Genomic DNA, 25,601 nt, shown 5'->3' on the forward strand with positions numbered 1-25,601 from the left:
TCTTATTCATGTGCAAAATTGAATGTCATTTGAAATTTGATTAACAATTTAAAAATGTGTGTGTGTATATATATATATATATGTATATATATGTGTGTGTGTGTATATATATATATATATATATATATATATATATGTGTGTGTGTGTGTGTGTATATATACATATATATATGGAAAAACTTCAGAGCCCACTGCATTTTCCTGTGAAATCCTCATGTGTACATGCATGACAGTCATTCTGTTCCATTCCTGTGTCTGCTAAATTCCAACCCAAACACACCTTCTACTGAATAAACAGCTGATCCATGTCTTCTTTCAGAAGCAGAAGAAGAAACACCACTACTGTGTCCATCACTATCTTCTTCCAATCTGCTAAAACAGTTCTATTACTACCACAAAAGTAACTGGAATCCAAAAGTAACTGTGGAAAACTACTGGACTACTGCTCTGCCAATGTTCCCAAACTGTGAGTTGGACTGGTTCTTCTATCAGGACAATGCTCCTGTCCTCAGCTAGGTCCATAAAGGTGTGGATGACGGACCACCAGATGAAGACCCTGTCAGGTCCAGTCCAATCTCCAGACCTGAACCCACTGTGAAAACTTCTGGAGGAACATGGATGGTCCAAACCATGGAACAGGTCTGAGCTTCTGGACCTTCTATGGCAGGAGCTGCATAAAGTCATCCAACAGCAGCGGAGGACAGAGAAGACACGTGGAAGCTGTCACTGAACATCAGGGTTACTCCACCAAATATGGATGTGTGACCTTTGACCCAGGTCCAACAGTAGTTTGAGTTATTTAGAAATGAAGATGAAGTGGTTTGATTTACATTATTGAGTCTGAAAACACTGCATCTGTTTGGGATTTGGACCATGTGTGTGTTCTGCAAATACATGTTCTAAATAATAATATTTATATTTGGAATTCGGGACAAATGCCTGTAGTTTAGAAAATAAAACACAAATGTTTATTTGACTCAAACATATTTCCACACATTTCCAAACACACACACACACACATATATATATATATATATATATATATATACATATATATATATATATATATATATATATATATATATACAGGGTGGGGAAGCAAAATTTACAATATTTTGAGGCAGGGATTGAAAGACAGTGTATGACCAATTAATTTATTGAAAGTCATGGGAATTTATTTGCCACAAGAAAATGTACATAATAGAAAATGTTTTTATTCTATGTGTCCTCCTTCTTTCTCAATAACTGCCTTCACACGCTTCCTGAAACTTGCGCAAGTGTTCCTCAAATATTCGGGTGACAACTTCTCCCATTCTTCTTTAATAGTATCTTCCAGACTTTCTCGTAATAGTTTTGCTCATAGTCATTCTCTTCTTTCCATTATAAACAGTCTTTATGGACACTCCAACTATTTTTGAAATCTCCTTTGGTGTGACGAGTGCATTCAGCAAATCACACACTCTTTGACGTTTGCTTTCCTGATTACTCATCTGGGCAAAAGTTTCTGAAAAGGTATGGATAATAGTGTTAGGTATGATTATGACATCAATATATGTTTGGTTTCAAAACAATTGACGTAGTGCCTGCTGAGAAAAAACAACTAAATGTTCATTGTAAATTTTGCTTCCCCACCCTGTGTATATATATATATATATATATATATATATATATATATATATATATATATATATATATATATATATATATATATATATATATGTGTCATGAGGACATGATAAAAAAAAAAAAGTGACTTCTAAATGGTACTACTCTAACTAATCCTAGTACTAGTATAATACTAGTTGTACCGTACCTGGTGTGTGCTCAGCTCCACATCAGAATGCTGCTATGTTTCCTTTGACTCTGGCTCATTTTGTTTTTGTTATTGTTTTTTGTTTTTTTTTTTAGATAACATTTTTATTTTAATGGGTTAATGTGTCTGGGGATGATATGAAGTGATGGACAGATTTTCCACAAATGTTGGACAGTCTCACATTCATATGAACAGCTGCTCTGTCGTTTCCACATGCCTTTTACACATATGACCGTTTTCTACCTCACATTTACATCTTCTTCTCTCTCTTCTTTCTTCCAGGTCATCTGTCTTCACTTTGTGTAAATTTGGAGTTGGTATGTTCAAAATATTAGGCTTTTATTTTCTTTACTTCTGGGATAAAACAGCCATAAATGTGGCTCGTCAGTCAGACTCCTCCCCTAACTTAGCTGATAACTCCTCCCCTAACTTAGCTGCACACACAGCTGCGTTCACGTGAATGGGGCGTTCTGTGGAAAACTTAAACTCAGAGATGTCATGAGTCGTTCACGTGAAGGCAGCATGGACAACTGAGATTCATGGACACACAGAGGACACATGAAGGCACCGTGGACAGCTGAATATAAGAACGGCTCAAACCTGCGTTCACTTAAAAAAGCCGTTCAAAAGGCTCGATTTGTCCGCGAACGCCACATCTCTAATGTGAATATTAAATGAACTTTGTTCTTGTTTTTTCCACCACGACAAAACGAACTAATGTCTGTGTTGTGTCTAAGTGTAGTTATCAGATGGTTCCATTAATGACTCCTGACCAGACCCATGTCATGGACTCTACAGTCTGTCTGTCTGTCTGTCTGTCTGTCTGTCTGTTCCAACGAGGCTCTGAATTTACATGATCCATCTCTAAACATTTTCAACCTAAACAGAGAATAAACATTAATCAACCAAATGTATGTTACAAGTTTAATATTACATAACTAATCGGTTTTGTATTTATTCCCCAGTGGAAATACCTGAAAACGCCTCAAATGTTTTCTTTATGATATTTGCATAATTGTCTAATCAATGCAACAATGTTTGTGTTTGTAATGGAAATCCAAAATACCAAATAATCACTAGATTGGGTAGTGCACTGCAACCACCTGGTGGTAGAACAAAGAGGAGGTTCTGTTAATAAAAGTTAATAAAAATAAAAAGTACGAGGGGGTTCCATTTTTAAAGCTCCAGACTCACCCCTTTTTCATTTCATCGTCAAAACTGTCTTTTCGGTGTCAGTTCACTTATTGCCATAAAAAATAATATTTAAATACAGAGTTATTTATATATTTATATAGAGCCAAAGGTCCAGTTTTGACGTGTTTTAAAGGTCTGTTTTCATAGTAAATCCAGGTGCCGGGTTCCCACTCCCAGGTGATATCAGCTGTGTGTGGGGGGGCTTCCTTTACAGCCGCATTACAAGATAAAAATAGAAATAGTCGTTGTAGGTAATCCACTTAGTGGTGTCCCTCTCATGTTTAGTCAGTAAGAATGGCTATTATTCACACATTCACAAATCCATCCTCTAATGTCACAGACTCACACAGGAGGTAAAGTAAGAATTAAAAAAAAAAAAAAAACAGGCGAAGAATTCCATCTCAGATTACAGTCATTACCAAGTACCGCCTTACTTTATTCAAATACAAATTTTACGATTGGACTAAAGGTGTAGATTGGCAGCTTGGCCGCCTATTCTTACGGGACAGAAAACCGGATGTATCCGCCCAATTTTCCTCAATGACGTCACGAAAGGACAAATTGATTTACCGCGAGGTCATTCGGCCTCTCCGTCTCCGACTCGCCGGTAGCAGCTATAGCGGAGGCGCCATCTTAAAGACACTGAGAGAGTGAGTGGATTTATCCAGTTAAAATAGAAAACATGGTATTCTGCACTACTGCCCCTCTGTTAATGATACATGTGTACGGCGCCATGGTTTTGCCAGGTTTTTTGCTTGAGCGGTAACTTGTTCTGTGGATAAAAGGAGACCATCCACCTTGGAACGGTCACATTAGCTTAGCTAGCATTGCTAATGTAATGCTAGCATAGCAGTGTAGCATCAGTTACTGAAGAACGGGAAGTGTTCAGTAAGGTTATCGACTAGATCTGTCATATTGGGTTTGGCTGTTTTAATAGTCTAAATAGTAGCAGTTGTGTGTTCGTCATTGTTTGTGTAATTAAACATACTCATTCATTCTGTTAATTATTTCCTGTTCACGGTCATTCAAGCCTCAGGTAAGTTAAGCTACCCAGCACGTGACATATACCCCCTGGTTCGGCCGTCCGTCCATCCGTAGGGTGCAGCTGTCCTCCAGCCGACACCAGACCACCGGACTAACCCACTGCACTTGTTGCTTTGTGCCGCAGCTCCGCCGGCAGGCAGGACACTACCATGTATCCGACCTCTCTCACGCAGCTGGCCCGGGCCAACCCGTTCAGTGCTCCCCTGTTTACACTCCAGAAGGTGGAGGAACCCAGACAGAGTGTCCATGGACAGAGGAGCCGCAGACTGGCTGCAGCCGCCGTTGCAGATGGTAAACCCGGAGAGGAGAGCGAAGCCAGGCACAGCACCAGGCTAGCGTTAGCAGCTTTAGCTTAGCCTCTAAAGGATCCCGGTTGAGCTTGAATTCGCCTGATAATCAGATGTTTTACGGCACACGGTGACACACTGGTGGCAGTTGTTTGTACTAATGCGGATTCTGTTAGTTTTTTCGGACGTTTACAATTATTAATGCGCATTTTGTCGCAGCTCGTAGCTGCAAGGCCTCAGGTGCGACGAGCTACCCGTGGAGGGCAAAGAAGGACAAATTACCAAGTCGCTTCTGAGCAGAAGGAAACTGCATTTGGCATGTCTGTTTTAGCCTGGAATCGTGAATATGCGAGGACCGAAGTGTCTGAATTGGTGAAGCTACTGCAATATTAAATAAATAGCCGACTGGACTGGTGCTACGTGTGACCCTGATTAAGTTGCGTACGGAACAAAATGTCCTTTAGTGGAATATTTATGAGTGTAGTTAAACTGTATCCAAAATTATAACTGACAGTTCATAGACGGTAATACCAAGTGTAGGTTTGAGTTTCCTGAATAATTTATATCCTACTTTTTATGTTGAAGTTGTCACTGTCCAACAGGTTTCAGTCCAAAGTATCATACTCCTTAACTTCTGAGTGAAAGGCACTAGTTGGAGAACAGACACTCACATGTGTTAAAGTTTGGACAACTGCCCAACTAAGCTGTAGTAGTAGTGGTAATAGTAGTGGTGCATTTAAAGGTGTTTGAGAATTAGGAGTGAATTGAATTAGTTCCAGTACATCAGAGCTTACAAGGCTTTGTTTTCAGGTCAAACAGTGGTTGGTAAACGAGTTGAACCACTGTATGGGTGAGACATACTTGAGGTTAGAGAATCTGAATTAAAACTTTCCTGTTATACAGTGACCATATAATTATTACAAATGATGTTGCTTAATGCTTAAAGGGATCGTAGACATTAAATATCTTGTTCTTTATACATCGTTTTTATTGATATAATATCATTTTTATCATGTCACAGTTCAACTATGAAAATGCATAAATGTAACTATGATCTGTGACCTGATAAAACCTTAAGCCTTTAACAATACAAGGATAAACTGCATCAAATCATGGTTGTAAGACGGTTGAAGTTATAGTTGGTTTTGTTTAAGCCCCTGAGGTTTTGTCCTCTTTCTATGGAATCAAAGTCCATATGTGGTCCTATAAAGTTAAACGCATCACTGTTCTACCAATAGTGAATGACTAAAACATTTTCCCCTCAGTTTTAATCCAAAATGTTATCCATACAAGAACACAACCTCCAACATGGACTGAGCAGGTTGGGTTTTATAAATTCTAGGACAGTTAGGCTTCATAACTTCCAAGTTGTCTTCCTGTCAAAGCTTAGACATGGCCTTTTCTTAAAAGTCTCACCTGTGTTTCTTCAGAGGGAGACAGTTGTGAGTTCGGCTCTCAGAAGTATTTCGTCCTGTGTGGCTTTGGTGGAATTCTGAGCTGTGGCACCACACACACAGCTGTTGTCCCCCTCGATCTGGTCAAATGCAGAATGCAGGTCTGTTTCTATGGCTCAAAGCCATTTTCGCTTAATGCCACATCTCATCCACCCATAATCGTGTTCTTTTTTTTTAAACCAATATGCATGGAACAATTGGTGACAGCCTCATCCCAGTGAAGTGTTTTTGACCCATTGTGTTTTAATTGACCTAATTTTTTAACGTTTTGGAATGATCATAACCAAGCATGATTCCGTACCACCGTGTGTTCGTGTGTGTTCGTATATACCCAACTCCAACTCCGTCCGCAGTGGCTGAAGGTCAGGAAAGCCAGACCTAAGACCTGATATGCCCATAACGTCAACACGTCTCACTTCTTTGTACACTTGTGTACGATAAGGGCTCATTTATGCTCTATGTTAAAGACAGACTGATATGGACGCAGTGTTCTGCCCGTCCTCTGCGTACATTACGTGCGTAATTCTGTCCGTTTTCATGGTGCTTGCAGATGCGAACCCAGACGGAGAATACAGAACAGTTACTCCGGGAACTGTGGAGGCAGAGTTGAGATTTGAACAGAAAAATTTCCATAAATAGTGGAACTTTTCGAAGAGTGACTGTGTGAGTTAGTGAAGAACTACCCACATATTTATTGATGACTTCCTTCTTATTGGAAAACTTTACTCTTCTTCGTGGTATTCAGCTAGTATGTCAAGAGCGTGCTGGGCGCATGGAAGTATGAAGGCAGTGACAGTTGACAAAGTTAGAAACGGACGAACCGATTTACGTACATAAAGCGAACATAAATGAGCCTGAAGACACTGACTCTGTGCCTTTGCTCATTAAATGCCAGTGGGGTGTAATTAGAAAAATGAACTGAATATCCTTTTCAGAATTTGGGTTAATCAAGTCTTAATGTTTCTTCATTATTGATTTAAACTGCAAAATCAAAGGATCATACTGCTTTTTTGCACTTTTTTTGCCAGCTGACTCAAAGGTTTTAGGTTGATAATTCCTGCCTTCGTCACAGCCACTGGTGTTTGACGACAATATGAAGTCTCATTCCAAATGAAACCAGTGACTGTATGAAAGGAGGTCCTACAGGAACTCTCTAGGAATGTCAAAAAATGTGTAAAATACTGTTATGATCCTAAAAAGAAAACTTGTATACAATGATTTGTCAGTGTTTGTTGATTGTTCCCAATAAATGGTGAAATGCTAGAGGCATCCATAATGGAAGAGTCTGGTCACTGAATCCAAACTGCTCACATTTGAGCTCCTAGATGTTCCTCAAAGTCATGGATCTTTAATGTCTTGATTTCTAGGATCGTATTGTTGTGACCCATTTTCACTCTAGCTGGTGTTTGTAATAATCGATGAAACAACACCTTAATTTACTTAGGTAAGCTGACTATGTGGACCTGCTTGTCGGAACAATCATTTTTGAACATAAATTTGGAGCTTTTCAGAAACGCCACCTGTACTCTTGCTAGCCTTTTGGATTCCTGGATCTTATTGGTCAGTAGGATCGACCCATACCTTGATAACTCAAGGAAGTATCCAGGACTTTGAGAAACACCAATGAACCAATCCTTAGCACAAAAGCCTTCTCTTATTTTCCTACGGCAGTGACGGCTCCATTATGTGGCTCTGGTTCAGTGTCTTTTGTTTTGTTTTTTCTCCTGTGTTGCATGTGATCCGGCATGTTGCATGCATGTTGTGTGTCCCCCCTCCCTTCTGCCACCACAGAGGATGTCAGCTGCGAGTTTGGCTCCTCAAAGTACTATGCCCTGTGTGGCTTTGGGGGTATCCTGAGCTGCGGCCTCACACATACGGCAGTGGTACCCCTCGACCTTGTCAAGTGCCGTCTGCAGGTTTGTACGGAAGCTGAGCCCGTCTGGAGAACAACAGCTCCTCCAGACTTCAGGCCCACCTTCACATTAGGGCCCTTCTAAGTTCAGCAGTATTTTAGGGATGATTCAGCAGAGTGGTATTTGAAAAAAGTACAAACTTTCTATTTACATTTCATCTATTTGTCTATTTTAAAATATACTTTGACATGTTAAAGAAAATTAGCATTTGTTTTGCCCTGCATCAACAGTTCTACGGTTCAATCAGCATCATTTTGTTTATAAAAATCACACACATACTGCAGCGTTACATTCAAGTTAAGTATGCACAAGAAGGCTATTATGTAAATGACACAAATAGGGTGAAAGTAAGTAGTATGTGGCACTGCCTGAAAGCATTTGTGTAAATTTAACAATTTAGCTCATTTCGTCAAACATTTTCTCGTCTATTTATCAGATAGTTTTAGGGAAAAGAACATGCTTCTTAAAGTAGGTATTAATCTAGAGGCAGGGAGGTCATGGTTTATAAATGGTAAAACTCCAAAACTGAGGCATGCTGTCCTTTTGGCTTATGTGATGAAATGTTGAAAATATACCTAATATTTTAATTTCTCCTTCTCAGGTGAACCCAGATAAATACAAGAGCATTGGAAATGGCTTTTCTGTCACAGTGAGAGAAGATGGAGTCAGAGGTCTGGCAAAGGGCTGGGCCCCCACCTTCATCGGCTACTCCATGCAGGGTTTATGCAAGTTTGGCTTTTATGAAGTGTTCAAGATCCTCTACAGTGACCTGCTGGGCGAGGTGGGTTCATATACAGCCGTCACAATTCTGCTGCAACTGAGAGAATGTGTTGTGTTCGAAAATGACTGTCTTGTGATTATTTGGAACGTAGACATAGCAGTGTTTCCTGTTAATGATACAGACTAAAGAAGCACAACTGTAGTCTGTTTTATTCCACTATGGTCTAACAATGGACTGAAAACAGTACCAAGTGTCACTTAACCATGTTGTATCCATGGAGATGCTTTCAGTCTTTTACTGTGCCTATGCAAATTTCTGAATGTCTCAATAGTAAGATGTAATTTTACATTTTTCTCTCCATAACACAACCCTGTAATCGATGAGAGCCTCAGTCCAGAGCATAAACTGAGAGTGCAGTAGGACTGTCCTTCAGAAGTTATAGGTGTCAGGTTTAGCCTCTGAAAGGTCACAGGTCGTCTGCAGTGTAGTCCCACTACACCCTCAAACTCAGGCCTGTGTGTTTATAGGAACTACTGCTCACCAGAAGAGTTCCACTATATTTATATTGGTAATCGGATTAAAGTTGCCTTGAAATTTGCGTTTGTTGTCACCAACAGGAGAATACTTATCTGTGGAGGACATCATTGTACCTGGCTGCCTCAGCCAGCGCAGAGTTCTTTGCAGACATAGCTCTGGCTCCCATGGAGGCTGTCAAAGTTCGTATCCAGACCCAGCCAGGCTACGCCAACACCCTCAGAGAGTGTGTTCCCAAGATGTATGGAGAGGAGGGGCTCTGGGCGTAAGTATCTGCTCCACTACTGTCCTAGGAACATACTGGGTTCAGTATGATCAGATGATGAATCAAAGGATGTATTAGTCAACACGCTCCCTTAGATCCACCTCTGGAGGCCTCTGTTTCAGAGCTCCTCAGCAGCTTTCTGGCTGTACAGTCGGAGGTGCTTGAGTCATTGGCGTGTGAGAGCAGTCTACCCGTCCCCCAGCCCACCTGCACCAATGGCAACCCTGTCCTCACAGGCAGGCTCCTCCCACTGTTGCACACCTGGGGGATGGACATGATATAATATAGGACTTGGTGATCATGTTGAAGTCATAGGCTCCGCCCACACAGCAGGTCTTAATGCACTATTCAGAGTTTTGGATGAAATCTGATTTTTTTTGTGTGTGTTGGTTCATATTCTACATTAAATGCGACTTCTATCAGTTTTGAGTCTGAACTGAATGTGATCCTGAAGTGACCAACATACACAAAAGAGGTCCTAATGGGATACGTGACCACACAGACACACACTGTGTTTACAAAAGGAAATATGGTTTTCCTCCGCTCCTCCTCCTAGGATGAACAACTGGGACGTTTGTTGCATTTAAATGACGTAAAGGTCGGATAAATGCGACCTGGATGTTCAGACTGAAGTCACATTGGAAAATATCAGATCTGTATCAGATTTAGGGCCACATATGAAAGTGGTCTGGGTCAGATTTAGGACTACGTATGAAAGTGGTCTGGGTCAGATTTAGGACCACATATGAAAGTGGTCTGGGTCAGATTAGTGCTGTTCAGACTGTCTGTAACAGATTGGATACAGGTCACATATGGATGAAAAAATCAGATTTGTGCCACATTTACCTACTGTCTGAACGGAGCCTTAGAGCGTTCTTTTGTGTGTCTGAGTGCATGAATAAGGCAGTGTTTCATCCTGATCAGAGCTAGGATTTACATGAAGATAAGCGGTCAGTCTTGTGCTGTGCCTATGCAAAATTCTAAATACATCAGTGGGAAAATTTAATGTTACCATTTTGTTCCACATAACACCCCCCACCCCATTAATAATAGCTTCAGTCCAGAGTGTAAACTGAGCTGTTTAGTAGGCCTGTCCTTTAGTGGTTAGATAGGCAGGAGGTTTACCCTCTGAAAGATCACTGTGGTCATCTGTAGTGTAGTCCACTACACCCTCAAACTGCAGTCAGGCCTGTGTGTTTATACTAATGACTGCTCACAAAACCAATGTCAGTATATTTGAGGTGGTAATCTGGTTAAAGCAGCCTTCAAAATGTAAAAAAAAAAAAAAAAATTGCAAAGCTCTATTCAGACCATTGTGATGAAATGGTCCATCATTTCTGTAGTAACACATCTGTATGTCCATTCAACCATCCCATGTTAGATCTATTGTGTATTGTCTGAAAATGTCAATGGCACTGACTACTTACTGCAGCAGCATTTCTATTGGTGAAAAACATTAAATTGGGCAAACTGCCGATGGTTACGTTGCTGTTTGTGGTTAAAGGTGAATCACATCTCCCAATATTGACACACACTGTAGATCGGGGTCACCAACCTTGGCCCTCCAGAGCTATTGTCTTGCATGTTTTGGACATGTCCCTCTTCCAACACCCCTGATTCAAATGATAAGCCTATCATTCAGCTCTGCAGAAGACTGATAACAACCGTCGGGTGGACTGGAAGAGGAAACATCTAAAACATGAAAGATAGTAGATCTAGAGGACCAGGGTTGGAGACCCCTGCTGTAGTGTAGCCTTTCAAAACTAGTCTCTAGTTTTGTGTAGGTGGAAATTCCAAAGCTTTTTTTTTTTTTTTTTAACCAAGTATTTTTATTGAAGAAAAATAAGACACTTCCAATCACAGAATTACAATTTACCATCTTTTCTTTTTTACACACACATCTGCGTACAAAAACAACAAATGAAAGAGCACTCTAATTAGAGTGCAGCAAAAAATTAAATTAAAAGTATGACATGATGAAACTGCACCCCTCACCCTGAACCCCACTTCAGCTCATTCTGACCAGTACAAACTAATGGTTACTTATGTATTGTAAAATACAACAACAACAGGCACACACCCAATCGGGCAGTACCTCTAAGTTTGAAAGATAAGAAATAAAAGGTTTCCGTTTGTGGAAAAACTTGTCAGTACATCTTCTGAATGCATATTTAATTTTTTCGAGTTTTAGAAAAGACATGGTGTCTTTAAGCCACCGGGAGATGGAAGGATATTCAGCAGACTTCCAATGCAGCAATAAAATTATCTCACTAGTATAGATGTTTAAGCTCTAAGATCCTTTTGTATAGAGTTTAGTGCAAGTGAGGAGTCAGGAATCCCAAATATGGCAATCAATGGGCAAACTTTCAAATGTACTCCAAGAACAGTGGACATAATAGGAGCCAGTCCAAAAACCACTGAGACCAGGGCAAAGAAAAAACATGACTAAGGTGACAGGGGGAGCCATGACATTTATCACATTTGTCCTCCACTTCTGGATATATTTCAGAAAGACTCGACTTAGAAAAATAGACCCTGTGTAGAACTTTAAATTGAATAAGCCCAAGACGAGCACAAGAGGTGGTAGACCATATCTTATCTGTAGCATGTTCCCAGACCTCTACACTTAATGCAGGGGAAAGGGAATTGGGAATACAATTCTTAGTTTTTGTATCTGACTGCTTCCAAACTTTACTTTAAAACCAAAAGGAAATTTGGTCAAAGGTCAAAATCGGTAAACCTAAGCCACAAAAAAAAGTCCTACTTCTTTGAAGCTGGGGTATGCCATCATCTGACTTTAGCTCAGCTGTACAAAACAAATTATGAATGACTCCAACAGACTCTTCTACCGCTTCTTTAAACAGTCATTCATTTTCTGAATTGCTTAGTCTTTGTGAGGGTCACAGAGATGCTGGAGTCTCTACCAGGTTCAAGTGGATAAAGGTAGGGCATATCCTGGACAATGTGGGCTGACGTTTTACAGATGAATGACCTCACGTATTCTCACCTGTCGCTGGCACTGAGTAAATGTCCTCTGCTGGCTCAACGACATTAGGGACATGTCTGTATGTTGGACTTGATGCTACTCTGCACTAGCTCGATAATCTAAACAAACATGGCTTGCAGGTTGATTGTTTTGTTGGTGTCCTTGGGGACAGTTGAATTTCCATGCACTGTACTAAGCTCCTGTCTCCTTCTCCTGTCAGCTTCTATAAGGGTGTGGTCCCCCTGTGGATGAGGCAGATCCCTTACACCATGATGAAATTTGCCTGTTTTGAGCGGACTGTGGAGTTGCTCTACAAGTATGTGGTTCCCAAGCCCCGCAGTGAGTGCAGCAAACCCGAGCAGTTGGTGGTCACCTTTGTGGCTGGTTACATTGGTGAGTAACATGCCTTGCATTATTTCAAACCTTATCATATCTGAGAAATTTGTCAGTTAAGAGATCTTCACACAACAGCAAAAGCAAGATGCCCTAAACTGTATCTGAAGTAGCCAGATGGGCCAACGTACTGAGTCTGGGGAAGGTTCATACCGTCTTCAAAGTACAACTGTGTAAATGGTTCATTCAGCAGACAGGAGCAGTGTTTACCTGCTTGACTAGTTTCGGCTTCTTCCTGTAGCTTTCGTCAGTTACCACAGCAACATCATGTGATGCGTCTGACAAACACTACAAGAAGTAGCCGAAATGAGTCAAGCAGGTAAACACTGCTCCTGTCTGCTGAATGAGTTACCGACAGTTGAACCTAGTGTTTGTGTTAGACATGTTACCAGTGCTGAGAGTAGGGTTGTTACGATGTCATGGTTACGATTACTCACGATTTTAGACGTCACGGTTAATTAATGGTCAAGGCTGCCAAAAACCATCTCATAAAGTACAGTAGATGCACTTCAGCACAGAATCAAAGTAACATTACGCCAGCGCTGCATTCAACATCCCACCAGTGAAAATGTCAGAAGGACCAGCTGACCATCTGTCTCAGGGTGTGGACATATATCTGAATTGTCTTTACCGTAAATATATTTTCGATGTGAGCTCACTTTAGTTTCCATAGAGTTTGCGTTCGCTACCATCATCTCCACAGCTTCAGCCTCCCATTGTCCAACCCATTCACAGCAGTGTGTCTGCGTAGCTTTGTTAGAGTAAGGCCGTTCTTCTGCAGTTCAGATCATTGTAGCTTTGTTAGAGTAAGGCCGTTCTTCTGCAGTTCAGACCATCGTTGCTTTGGTAGAGTAAGACTGTTCCTCTGCAGTTCAGACCGTCGTAGCTTTGGTAGAGTAAGGCCATACTTCTGCAGTTCAGACTGTTGGGGGGGGGGGCTTTTACTTCCTCTTGATAGTCAAGTTTGATCATCTTATCAGCAATGCCCCCATAAACAAATGTCCTAAAACTTAGCAAAGTTTCAGGAGGTAGGGAAAAGGTAAATAAGTTTTGAAACAGCGGGAGTCGTAGAGGAGTTAGTAATGCATGTTAAGTTTCACTTTTCAGAGGGACGTATGGTCTGCGCAGCACAGACCACACCCCCACATATAAACCCCCTGCAAAATATTCATAGTAATCGCAAAACCGTGATTATTTCTCTGACAATAATCGTAGCACTAAAGTCTCTAATCGTTACATCCCTAGCTGAGTTACATATGCAAAATAACCCTGAATATGTGCTGAAGGTCTAACCCTGTGTAAGGGTTAGGGCTAGGGTTAACCCTAACCCTGGTCTAACTTTTCCAACTTCACAGCAGGTCTGGGCCTTACCATCCAGTTAGATTTTATTTATGTATTTTATTTTATTTTTGTGAAGTCAAAACTCTATAGGATGTAAATGAATAAGTTTGAACTACATCCCTCTTCACATGAACAGTTAAAATGACACTGTCTACAACTGCTCAGAATGAACCAACTCCTTAAATTCACATTTTGATCAATGAATTATTTGCAGCATTAAATCAAAATGGACAGAAGTACTTTTTTTTTTTTTTTTTTACTTTTTCCCAGAAATCTTTTAAAATTTGCCACACACTGTTTTAACCCTATTATTATTATTATTGTTGTTGTTATTAAATGGACTCCAATGCTAATAGGAGGGTTAAGTCCTTTAATGGCAGCCTGTGGACCCAGGGTATCAGAGCTAGGTGCACTGATCAGGCTTTGGTGAGTCCTGGTCTGATGGGTTGTTTTTTTTGTCTCCAGCTGGTGTCTTCTGTGCCATCGTCTCCCACCCTGCTGATTCTGTGGTGTCTGTGCTGAACAAGGAGAAGGGCAGCACCGCCGTCCAGGTCCTCAAGAGGCTGGGACCCAAAGGTGGGTATGGGTGCACTGGTGGGTGCTTCAGGTAACAACATGCTCCTTAGATCCACCTCTGGAGGCCTCTGTTTTAGAGCTCCTCAGCAGCTTTCTGGCTGTACAATCGGAGGTGCTTGAGTCATTGGTATGTGAGAGCAGTCTACCTGTCCCCCAGCCCACCTGCACCAATGGCAGCCCTGTCCTCACAGGCAGGCTCCTCCCACTGTTGCACACCTGGGGGATGGACATACGTTTGACCTGGTTTACTACTGACGCACTGGTGACCTTTAATGTCCACACAGGTGTATGTGCAGGGCATAAGGTGGATTTATGTCAGTTAAAAAAAGATGTAAACTCACTGCAGTTAACCAGCGGTTCCACAGGTGTTCTGGACTGTTGTTGGCATTTAAGGGACAGGTCCTGTTAGTTTAGCTCAGGGGTTCTCAGTCTTTTTCTGTGGGCCCCCTTTGAGGGACCGTAAACCTCCAGTCCCCCTTTGGAGGACCGTAAACCTCCAGTCCCCCCTTTGGAGGACCGTAAACTTCCAGTCCACTGTACCAGTGGTTCAATTCTAACTTTTATTGACATAAACATTAATATTGTATCAATACTTTTTGCTTTTTCTTGAATAATTTGTTTTTAAAATTGAAAATAACTTAGATTTTTGTTTGAATAATATAAATAAACTCACCCAGGCTGCTCCGAGACAATATTTGTCCACATAAAAATAGTAAATGTCCAGTTATGTCCAACTCTGACAATAAAGTTCCTTTTTTTAGACCATCAAACACACGTTAGTTCCACAGATGAACATGTGACCAATATCAGTGGGTCAATGAGCCTGTTTCCATTGGACATCTGAGAACATTAAAGTCCAAATTGTCCAAACTGGTCCAAAACACAAACATGTATGTCCATGTGTCTTTTCCAGTCCAGTCCTTGTCCATTGTCCAAACCTAAACTCTTTGTCTAGTCTAGTGACAGATCACCATGGCAGTAGATTGGTTTGGTGTCGGTCCATAAAATGAGTCCAGGGTGCTCCAACCATCAAACATTAGTTCCACCTGATACACGTTCTAACCTGAAAAACAAAAAAACACCCAAGACTGATCCCATGACCCCCCCTGAGAAGACTTCACCCCCCCTAGGGGACCACCCCACAGTTTGACCAACACTGGTCTAACTTGTCAGTCCCAAAGTGGAGCCAGTCTGTCAGCGAAAAGTGTTTTATTAAATAAACGTTAAACACAAACTTTGAAAGTCTGACATGAAGCCAAAAAAAGACTGACCTTAGCACAGATTAGAGGAAGAGTCTGATTATTTACCAAGTAGCAGATGCTACTATGTGGACCTAATGTTCTGTAGATGTTTTCTGGGCTTTTCCTCTTCATTCACTGGTGAAACCTTCTGTGTTCATCATTGGACATAAAAATATGAGTGAATACTGTTTAGTGGCCTTGTTGTTGAAGGGTTCATGTTCCTGGGTGGGTTCTTGGGTTGGTCCCTGGGTGGGGTCCTGGGTTGGTTCCTGGGTCGGTGTGGGTGGTTAACCCGTGTGTGTTTTTCTCAGGTGTGTGGAAGGGTCTGGTGGCCCGTATCATCATGATCGGTACTCTGACCGCTCTGCAGTGGTTCATCTACGACTCTGTCAAGGTCTACTTCCGCCTGCCCCGCCCCCCTCCCCCCGAGATGCCGGAGTCTCTCAAGAAGAAGCTGGGCCTCACAGAGTAAAACTGTCCCTCCGCTCCTCCGTTGACACTGAGCCCCGCCCCCTCATCACTTCCAAGCCCCGCCCCCCCATCACTTCCACAGCAGTTTTCTATATTGATGTCTTGGGCTCCTGTTGCTCTGGACCGAGTACGGGCTGCTATGAGTCATGTATATTTAAGACAAAAAACCAACAAAACAAGCACGGAGCTGCTGGAGCTGCTTTTGGGCTCACCAAGAGTCGGGCTAAATATTCCTGTGTAGAAACACCTGTCTGGGTTTATGATTCCTATTTAGAATGTGTGGAAATTCTAATAAAGAGTTCCCTGGAAAACCTGCTGCTCTGTCTTCATTTACTGACACTGGAACCTATGTGGACCCAAAGACCCCAGGATCCTCTGGTCAGGAGGTCCATTAAGAACCACCTGAAGAGCAACTCCTCTGATACCGCATTTCCACTACATGGAACCGGCTCGACTTGGGTACCAGGTCCTATTCCTGGAGTCTGTTTCCATTACAGGATACTACCTGCTTTACACTACCTGGACGTCATAGCGATGTGGCGCGTTACTTCCGTGTCGTAGCTCAGAGAGTTGCTGATAAACTTGCTCATTTCGTGTTGTCTCATCAAGCTCATGCTGAATTTTTACGTCTGAACCACCTCGACAAACCATAGTGTAGTTTTGTGGGCTGTCATCATGTGGATTAACCTACCGCTATATTTATTGTAAACTTCCGCATCTGTTTTTTGTAAAACTGTGGGTCACAAAGACGACTCTGACCAATCAGTGGTCTTCAGTGTTTACACGTCACGTTTTTGTATCTGGTCCCCAGTCCTGGAACCTCAGCGGAGGTGATACCAAGAAAGTAGTACCGGGTACCAGATTCCAGATCCTTTTCGTAGTGGAAACGCAAAAAAGGCGAGTCGAGCCGATACCACATAGTGGAAACGCGGCATAACAGGTCTAAACCGGTTTGATGTAGTTTTTACTGTTATTTTATCTAAAGTCTTCGAACTTTTTCTTTTCTAATGTTCTGTCTGAGCATCATTAGGGTCTGACCCAAAACTGTAGGAGTTCAACTAAAAACAGGAGGTACAGACGGACAGACAGGAGGACCTAAATCAAGCAGACCACGTCCTCAGACAGGTTCACCTTAACGCTGTCATGGAGATGATAGCACACACATTTATTCCCTCTGACATCGGGATGATCGACCAGTGAAGGTTAGAGAGGTCTGTTGACTGTTTTTGACCATGTTGTGTGTATATACACGTGTGTGTGAAATGTCAGTGTGTGCATGAGCCACTGAAACCCTATTGGATGCTGTTAAAGGGACCCGCCCACTGTTCTCTCTCCTCTCCAGTCTTACCCTTGGGGCCTCAGTTTATTTAAGGCCTGTGCCCAGTACATGTGACCTGAAATGGAACCAACCAATCAGAGTCCTTTCAAAACAGGGACGTTTCAGTCCAGATGTTAGTCACTATCAGGCCTGATGTGGAGGCGGGACTTCCTTTAGTGGCACATGGTGTGAGAAGGTTAGAATGTTTGTCCCAGTGTCACAAGGGTTGATACGATCATGGAAAGGCCTTGAATTCTAACTCTGTGATTTATGTATTTATTTATATATATATTTAATCTTCCCTCCATCCAAAACTCCTTCCTCAGAGGTGACGCCTGTCTAAATCTAACCCTGTCTGTTCTAAAGTCATTTCCAGGTGTTCTCAGGTCGACTCCAGGTCCAGTTTTATTTTAGTCTGTGTCTCTTTGGTTCCAATGTATCTGAAGAACACAAAGTACCTTCACTTTTTAGAATAAAACTGGGTGTTCTCCTTTAATTTATCAACTTTTTACTGTTGTGAAACAATTTTAGATGATTATACATAATATAATGAACATCAATGGGATAAAAAGTGAATAATAATCCTCAGTTTATGTGTTCGTGTAGATATGGATTTGAGCCCAGAGATAAGGTGAAGATGACCCTTAAAAAACACTTGAAAGTGCTTAAATTTGACTTGGAAAATGTGTGAACCCTGTAACAAATAGAAAACTCCCAGGTGTTGTTTTTAAGTGTTAAATTGTCTTTATTTGAACACCAGGGTCCTGTGTAGACCTTCAACACTTGAACATCCTTCAGGTTCAAACCTTCATCAGGACGTCAAACCAACAGTCTGGAAAAGAGGAGGTCCTTGAAGTGGTCAGTGACTGACAGGAACAGTGACCAACAAGCATAAAGGTTAAGGTTAGCCCTAATCTTAACCTGCAGAGGGTGTCAACATATAAAACATCCAGCAGGTGGTGTTAAGGCAGGTCAAAGGACAGAAAACACTCATCTATAGAAATATTTACAGGGTGGGGAAGCAACATTTACAATATTTTGAGGCAGGGATTGAAAGACAGTGTATGACCAATTAGTTTATTGAAAGTCATGAGAATTTATTTGCCTCAAGAAAATTTACATAATACAAAATGTTTTTATTCTATGTGTCCTCCTTTTTCAATAACTGCCTTCACACGCTTCCTGAAACTTGCGCAAGTGTTCCTCAAATATTGGGGTGACAACTTCTCCCATTCTTCTTTAATAGTATCTTCCAGACTTTCTGGTAATAGTTTTGCTCATAGTCATTCTCTTCTTTCCATTATAAACAGTCTTTATGGACACTCCAACTATTTTTGAACTCTCCTTTGGTGTGACGAGTGCATTCAGCAAATCACACACTCTTTGACGTTTGCTTTCCTGATTACTCATATGGGCAAAAGTTTCTGAAAAGGTATGGATAATAGTGTTAGGTATGATTATGACATCAATATATGTATGGTTTCAAAACAACTGACGTGCCTGCTGAGAAAAAAACAACTAAATGTTCATTGTAAATTTTGCTTCCCCACCCTGTACATATACACAGTACACACACATATACAAAGGTGAACAGGGTAAAAGAACATACCACTGTTTAAATGGACACAGATGTTCCACCTTTAGAACCTAAATAAACAGATGTTTAATAGAATAATCCAACCCTTCATTTAAACCAGAGTCAGACTGTGTGAATCTGTTGTCCTCAAATAAACTCTTGTTTTTTTTTTACTCCTGCATTCATTCAAATGAGTATTTGAGTATTTTTATTTCTATTTAATGTTACTTTTAACACATTTTGACAAAAAAAAATGGAGCTAAAGTTGTTCCACAGGAGGACGGAGCAGGATGGGTCTGTGAGGGAAATGCATCTGATGGAGGACGGAGACACAGAACGAACAGAAGGTTGATGTTCATGGAGCAGAGCTGCTGGGGTTAGAGTTGGACTGTCATCAACATTCAGAGGTTTGACATTAATATTTATCTGACAATGACAGCAGATCTTCTAGAACAGAACTCAAACTTATGTTAGTTCAGGTCCACATTCAGACAAATATGATCTGCACTGGACTGGACCTGTACCAAGGTTATTATCGTTAACGAAAACTAGTGAAATGATGAAAACTAGAATTGAAAAAACATTTTCATTAACTGAAATAAAAACTAAAATTAAAGGAAAAAAACGCAAACTAACTGAAACTGTATTGTGTGCTTACAAAACTAAAATGAATAAAAAATTATGGATCAAATTCCCTTTGTTTTCATCTTTGTCAACGTCTGATTGATACAAAAGCAATTTATTTTGCTCTAGCAATTTTAGCTAGTGGCACCAAACGGAACTTCACGGTCCGTCACTTATGGTTTACAGTCGTCTTTTTGTCCCCACTCTACCTGGAAACATGGAGACTAAAGCTGGGAGAAAGCAGCAGAGTCCTGTGTGGGATTTATGTGAATATGACGGCGAAGAAGAGAAAAGATACGACAAAACTAAAATTAATGCTAAAACTAAGCATTTAGAAAAAAATGAAAACTAATAAAAACTAGCAAATCTGCTCTAAAAACGAATTAAAACAAACTGAATTACAGAAAAAAAGTCAAAACTAAATAAAACTAAACTGTAATGAAAAATCCTAAACTATTATAACCTTGACCTGTACTGGACTGGTATTGGACCAGTACTCGACTGGTACTGGACTGGTACTAGACCAGACCAGTCCAACCCAACCATCCAGATGTGTGCAGTAGAGGGTTCCGTTATCTTAGACCTGCTCAGTGGACCGCACATCTGGTCTGGGTCTGAGGACTCTGGACATGGACCAGACCAAAGTCAACATCAGGGTCATAAGTTCCATCATTTATCAAATAGGCTCATTTTTTAAAGTTCTGAACTATTTTATGAAACTGTTTAGAAAATGTCAGTATCACATGTAGAAAAAAGATATAAAGATATAATCACTAAAAATAAACCTAAAACAGACTCATATGTGACTGCACTATGAATATGTCTGATTCTGTTGGACAAAACTCTGTTAATCAGTTACTCAATGTTTCCTGATGTTTTAATGATGTTGGACTCAGTTACTCAACTTAGTTTCAGGGTCAGAGCGACTGAGCAGATGAGTGTCCAACAAACAGGACATGTCCAACAAAGATTAGAACAGTCATTAACCCTTAAACACCCAAATGTCCACCCTTAAAGACCCAAACGTCCACCTTTAGCCCTTAAAGACCCAAACGTCCACCTTTAACCCTTAAAGACCCAAACGTCCACCTTTAACCCTTAAAGACCCAAACGTCCACCTTTAACCCACAAAGACCCAAACGTCCACCTTTAGCCCTTAAAGACCCAAACGTCCACCTTTAACCCTTAAAGACCCAAACGTCCACCTTTAACCCTTAAAGACCCAAACGTCCACCTTTAACCCACAAAGACCCAAACGTCCACCTTTAGCCCTTAAAGACCCAAACGCCCACCTTTAACCCTTAAAGACCCAAACGTCCACCTTTAACCCTTAAAGACCCAAACGTCCACCTTTAACCCCTAAAGACCCAAATGTCCACCTTTAGCCCTTAAAGACCCAAACGTCCACCTTTAGCCCTTAAAGACCCAAACGTCCACCTTTAACCCTTAAAGACCCAAACGTCCACCTTTAACCCTTAAAGACCCAAACGTCCACCTTTAACCCACAAAGACCCAAACGTCCACCTTTAGCCCTTAAAGACCCAAACGTCCACCTTTAACCCTTAAAGACCCAAACGTCCACCTTTAACCCTTAAAGACCCAAACGTCCACCTTTAACCCACAAAGACCCAAACGTCCACCTTTAGCCCTTAAAGACCCAAACGCCCACCTTTAACCCTTAAAGACCCAAACGCCCACCTTTAACCCTTAAAGACCCAAACGTCCACCTTTAACCCTTAAAGACCCAAACGTCCACCTTTAACCCCTAAAGACCCAAATGTCCACCTTTAGCCCTTAAAGACCCAAACGTCCACCTTTAACCCTTAAAGACCCAAACGTCCACCTTTAACCTTTAAAGACCCAAACGTCCACCTTTAACCCACAAAGACCCAAATGTCCACCTTTAACCCACAAAGACCCAAACGTCCACCTTTAGCCCTTAAAGACCCAAACGTCCACCTTTAACCCTTAAAGACCCAAACGTCCACCTTTAACCCTTAAAGACCCAAACGTCCACCTTTAACCCTTAAAGACCCAAATGTCCACCTTTAGCCCTTAAAGACCCAAACGTCCACCTTTAACCCTTAAAGACCCAAACGTCCACCTTCAACCCTTAAAGACCCAAACGTCCACCTTTAACCCTTAAAGACCCAAACTTCCACCTTTAACCCTTAAAGACCCAAACGTCCCCCTTTAATATGACCCAGTCCAGCTCCATGTTTGCTTCTGTCGTCAGTTTCTTCAGTGGATTTAAAGGCTCCAGTTCCAGAACAGACTGTAAACTCCTGTGGTTTTACTTCAGCCTATTCATTCATGTCTGAAACACACTGAGTTCAAACTCAGACACTGTTGGACAGGACATGTGTCCCCGTGGCACTGCTGGACCTGGACCACATGGACCTTTAAAGCCCTGGTTAAATTGGCAGTTCTCCATCAGTGTTTGTTTTCCACCACCAGAGGGAGCACATGTTCTATTATTGACTCATGATGAGTCTTCTGGACTGTCCTACTCTATGTAGGTCTGGTCCACATAGACCCAAAAAGATCTGCAGGACGACGGACTATCTAACTATAATAATAATAATAACAACCTATAAATAATGAACAGATTGTTTATTTAATTCATATATTCATTTAAAAACAACAGAAAAAGAAAAAATTATACAACTGGACTGAAAAAGACTCAGACAGAAGTACAGATGAACATACACCAGTGGTTCTGCAACTTTTTACAGTGGAGTATCCCCTGAAATAGCCTTTCTTTTACAGCAGAGTACCCCCTGAAATAGACTTTTTACAGTGGAGTATCCCCTGAAATAGACTTTTTACAGTGGAGTATTCCCTGAAATAGACTTTTTACAGCAGAGTACCCCCTGAAATAGACTTTTTACAGTGGAGTATCCCCTGAAATAGACTTTTTACAGTGGAGTATTCCCTGAAATAGACTTTTTACAGCAGAGTACCCCCTGAAATAGACTTTTTACAGTGGAGTATCCCCTGAAATAGACTTTATACAGCGGAGTATCCCCTGAAATAGACTTTTTACAGCTGAGTACCCTTTGAAATAGACTTTTCACGGCAGAGTACCCCCTGAAATAGACTTTATACAGTGGAGTATCCCCTGAAATAGACTTTATACAGCGGAGTATCCCCTGAAATAGACTTTATACAGCGGAGTATCCCCTGAAATAGACTTTTTACGGCAGAGTACCCCCTGAAATAGACTTTATACAGTGGTGTACCCCCTGAAATAGACTTTTTACAGCGGAGTACCCCCTGAAATAGACTTATACAGCGGAGTATCCCCTGAAATAGACTTTTTACAGTGGTGTACCCCCTGAAATAGACTTTTTACAGCGGAGTACCCCCTGAAATAGACTTTATACAGCTGAGTACCCCCTGAAATAGACTTTTTACAGTGGAGTACCCCTGAAATGGACTTTACAGCAGAGTATCCCCTGAAATAGACTTTTTACATGGGAGTACCCCCATAAATAAACTTTTTACAGTGGAGTACCCCCCAAAATAGACTATTTACAGCAGAGTACCACACACAGACCACAGCTGAGTAGAGCTGAGCATTCTGGGATACATCTAAGATATGGTAGATGTCCATACACTGTTTTGGAATGTCATGCAAAACCACATCATATATCCCCCACAGGTGTCCACATGGTTTATGAAACTGAGGACAGTCACAGTAATACACGACACACACACAGTCACAATAATACACAACACACACACACATGTGTCAGACTCTTCCAGAGAGGAGGAAACTTATCTGCAGACTATGTAAATGTCAAAGAATATCTGAAATAAACAACAAAAAGTCTAATACACTACAGGGTCAAAGGTTGGTCATGGAATGGTCATGAACGTCATTATAGAAATAGATCAAACAGAAAAGGGGAGGGGCAGATCTGTCTGTCAAATCCCACATAATTCTAATCCATTGTGTCAGTGTTACTGTTCAAACATGGACAGAGCAGTTCCATCCAACAGTGAAATATAAACACAGATTATAAACAGGATGGTCACCAGGACACACATGATACTGATACTGATACAGACAGTTTTACTTACATGTGAAGGTGATCGGACTAAAACGACCAACCCTTCAAACCAAAGCCTGTGTAAGTCTGACTGATTCAACATATTCCCTCATCACAGATTCATTCAATCATGGACAAAACTATAAAGAGCACCTTAAGAATGACACCAGGGACCATTTAACACTTTGTGTTATATATGAATGACAGGAAGTAAATTATAAACACGATAAAACAATCCAATACAGACGAGTAAGAACAGAAGGGTCCAGTCCAGCCCAAAGGGTCCAGTCCAACCCAAAGGGTCCAGTCCGGCCCACCAAAGGGCCCAGTCCAACCCACTAAAGGGTCTAGTCCAACCCACTAAAGGGTCCAGTCCGGCCCACCAAAGAGTCCAGTCCAGCCCACCAAAGAGTCCAGTCCAACCCACTAAACGGTCCAGTCCAACCCACTGAAGGGTCCAGTCCGGCCCACCAAAGAGTCCAGCCCAACCCAACAAAGGGTCCATCCAACCCACTAAGGGGTTCAGTCTGGCCCACCAAAGGGTCCAGTTCAGCCCACCAAAGGGTCCAGTCCAGCCCACCAAAGGGTCCAGTCCAACCCACTAAAGGGTCCAGTCTGGCCCACCAAACAGTCCAGTCCAACCCAACAAAGGGTCCAGTCCGGCCCACCAAATGGTTCAGTCCGGTCCACCAAAGGGTCCAGTCCAACCCACTAAAGGGTCCAGTCCAACCCACTAAAGGGTCCAGTCCAACTCATTAAAGGGTTCAGTCCAGCCCACCAAACGGTCCAGTCCAACCAACCAAAGGGTCCAGTCCTGCCCACCAAAGGGTCCAGTCCTACCCACCAAAGGGTCCAGTCCAGGCCACCAAAGGGCCCAGTCCAACCCACTAAAGGGTCCAGTCCAGCCCACCAAAGGGTCCAGTCCAACCAACTTAAGGGTCCAGTTTGGCCCACCAAAGGGTCCAGTCCAGCCCCTTGGATGATGCAAAAATGACAATGAACATATGACCAATAAAGGATATTCAAACAATTTTAGGCCAATTCAGTGTAAAGTGGGTCAGAACCAGTACAAAACTGTCAGACTAAACTATAAATAAATGAAACATTTTTGTCTTTGTTTTAATGTAAAAAAAAAAATAAAAAATTAAATTACACTAAATGTTTCCGTTTACAGACTGTCCTTTTATAACAAATATGAATGACCTTAAATGTCTTAATAGAAGTCTGTGTAATTGTACCAATATTCAGTCTGTTATTAAATGTGTATATTTCTAGATCCACTGTATCTGTACGTTAGAATGAACATGTAGAAATGATAAACTAAGGAAGAATATTGTTAAATTACACAGATTTTTATTAATAATTTCCAGGTTGTTCATATTTGTTCATGTAATGTTCCAGTACAGTTCATAGATATAAACATTTTCATTATAGAATTGCATTTTAAAAACATTTGCATTTGACATTATTGATCAGTTCTGATCCTATTCTTTATATTATGGTACTGGTCCGGTCCACTTTAGACCAGATTAGTCTGAATGTGGACCTGAACTAACATGAGTCTGACAGACCTGGACTAAAAGCTTTAAAACACATTTGTTTGTATTATTTATCTTGTGAACTCTTATTTGTCGCTGAACTGAATGTTCGGGGTTAGCTAATGTGCTAGCTAATGTGTGAGACGGGTAAGTGGTTCCATGTGGGACAGGAAGTGGACTCAGATCTGCATCATCTAATGGAGCTGGACCTGGTCTGGGTCACTAATCGCATAGGAACCACAGAACTCAGCTGTTTA

General features: G+C 41.4%; 1 protein-coding gene and 2 non-coding genes across 4 annotated transcripts; all 3 read left to right on the forward strand.

Annotated features, from left to right (window-relative positions):
* The first annotated feature begins 3,524 nt into the window (after window positions 1–3,524).
* Window positions 3,525–16,544, forward strand: LOC115430502 (phosphate carrier protein, mitochondrial). 2 transcript variants are annotated; one of them, XM_030150562.1, is made up of 8 exons: window positions 3,525–3,657; window positions 4,176–4,342; window positions 7,584–7,708; window positions 8,307–8,486; window positions 9,044–9,225; window positions 12,432–12,604; window positions 14,411–14,521; window positions 16,074–16,544. In XM_030150562.1, the coding sequence occupies exons 1-8, from the start codon at window positions 3,548–3,550 to the stop codon at window positions 16,232–16,234; spliced, it is 1,209 nt and encodes a 402-aa protein (XP_030006422.1). In that variant the 5' UTR covers window positions 3,525–3,547; the 3' UTR covers window positions 16,235–16,544. The 2 variants fall into 2 exon arrangements, with proteins under 2 accessions (XP_030006422.1, XP_030006421.1); XM_030150561.1 differs by lacking the exons at window positions 3,525–3,657; window positions 7,584–7,708 and adding an exon at window positions 5,769–5,893.
* Window positions 9,306–9,502, forward strand: LOC115430912 (small nucleolar RNA SNORA53). Its single transcript, XR_003937037.1, has one exon. It is a non-coding gene; the product is annotated as a small nucleolar RNA SNORA53 (small nucleolar RNA).
* On the forward strand, window positions 14,558–14,753 carry LOC115430914 (small nucleolar RNA SNORA53). The gene has a single exon (XR_003937038.1). It is a non-coding gene; the product is annotated as a small nucleolar RNA SNORA53 (small nucleolar RNA).
* Window positions 16,545–25,601: the final 9,057 nt, after the last annotated feature.

The sequence above is a fragment of the Sphaeramia orbicularis genome, chromosome 12, assembly GCF_902148855.1.
Source record: "Sphaeramia orbicularis chromosome 12, fSphaOr1.1, whole genome shotgun sequence".
Taxonomy (NCBI): Eukaryota; Metazoa; Chordata; class Actinopteri; order Kurtiformes; family Apogonidae; genus Sphaeramia; species Sphaeramia orbicularis.

What these genes read in the sequence shown, in the direction of transcription:
- LOC115430502 (XM_030150562.1), top strand. Translation starts at nt 3,548, where the DNA reads ATGACGTCACGAAAGGACAAATTGATTTACCGCGAGGTCATTCGGCCT. An exon ending in TGCAGCCGCCGTTGCAGATG is followed by an intron (nt 4,343 to 7,583) that starts GTAAACCCGGAG and finishes CTGCCACCACAG; the next exon opens with AGGATGTCAGCTGCGAGTTT. An exon ending in TTGTCAAGTGCCGTCTGCAG is followed by an intron (nt 7,709 to 8,306) that starts GTTTGTACGGAA and finishes TCTCCTTCTCAG; the next exon opens with GTGAACCCAGATAAATACAA.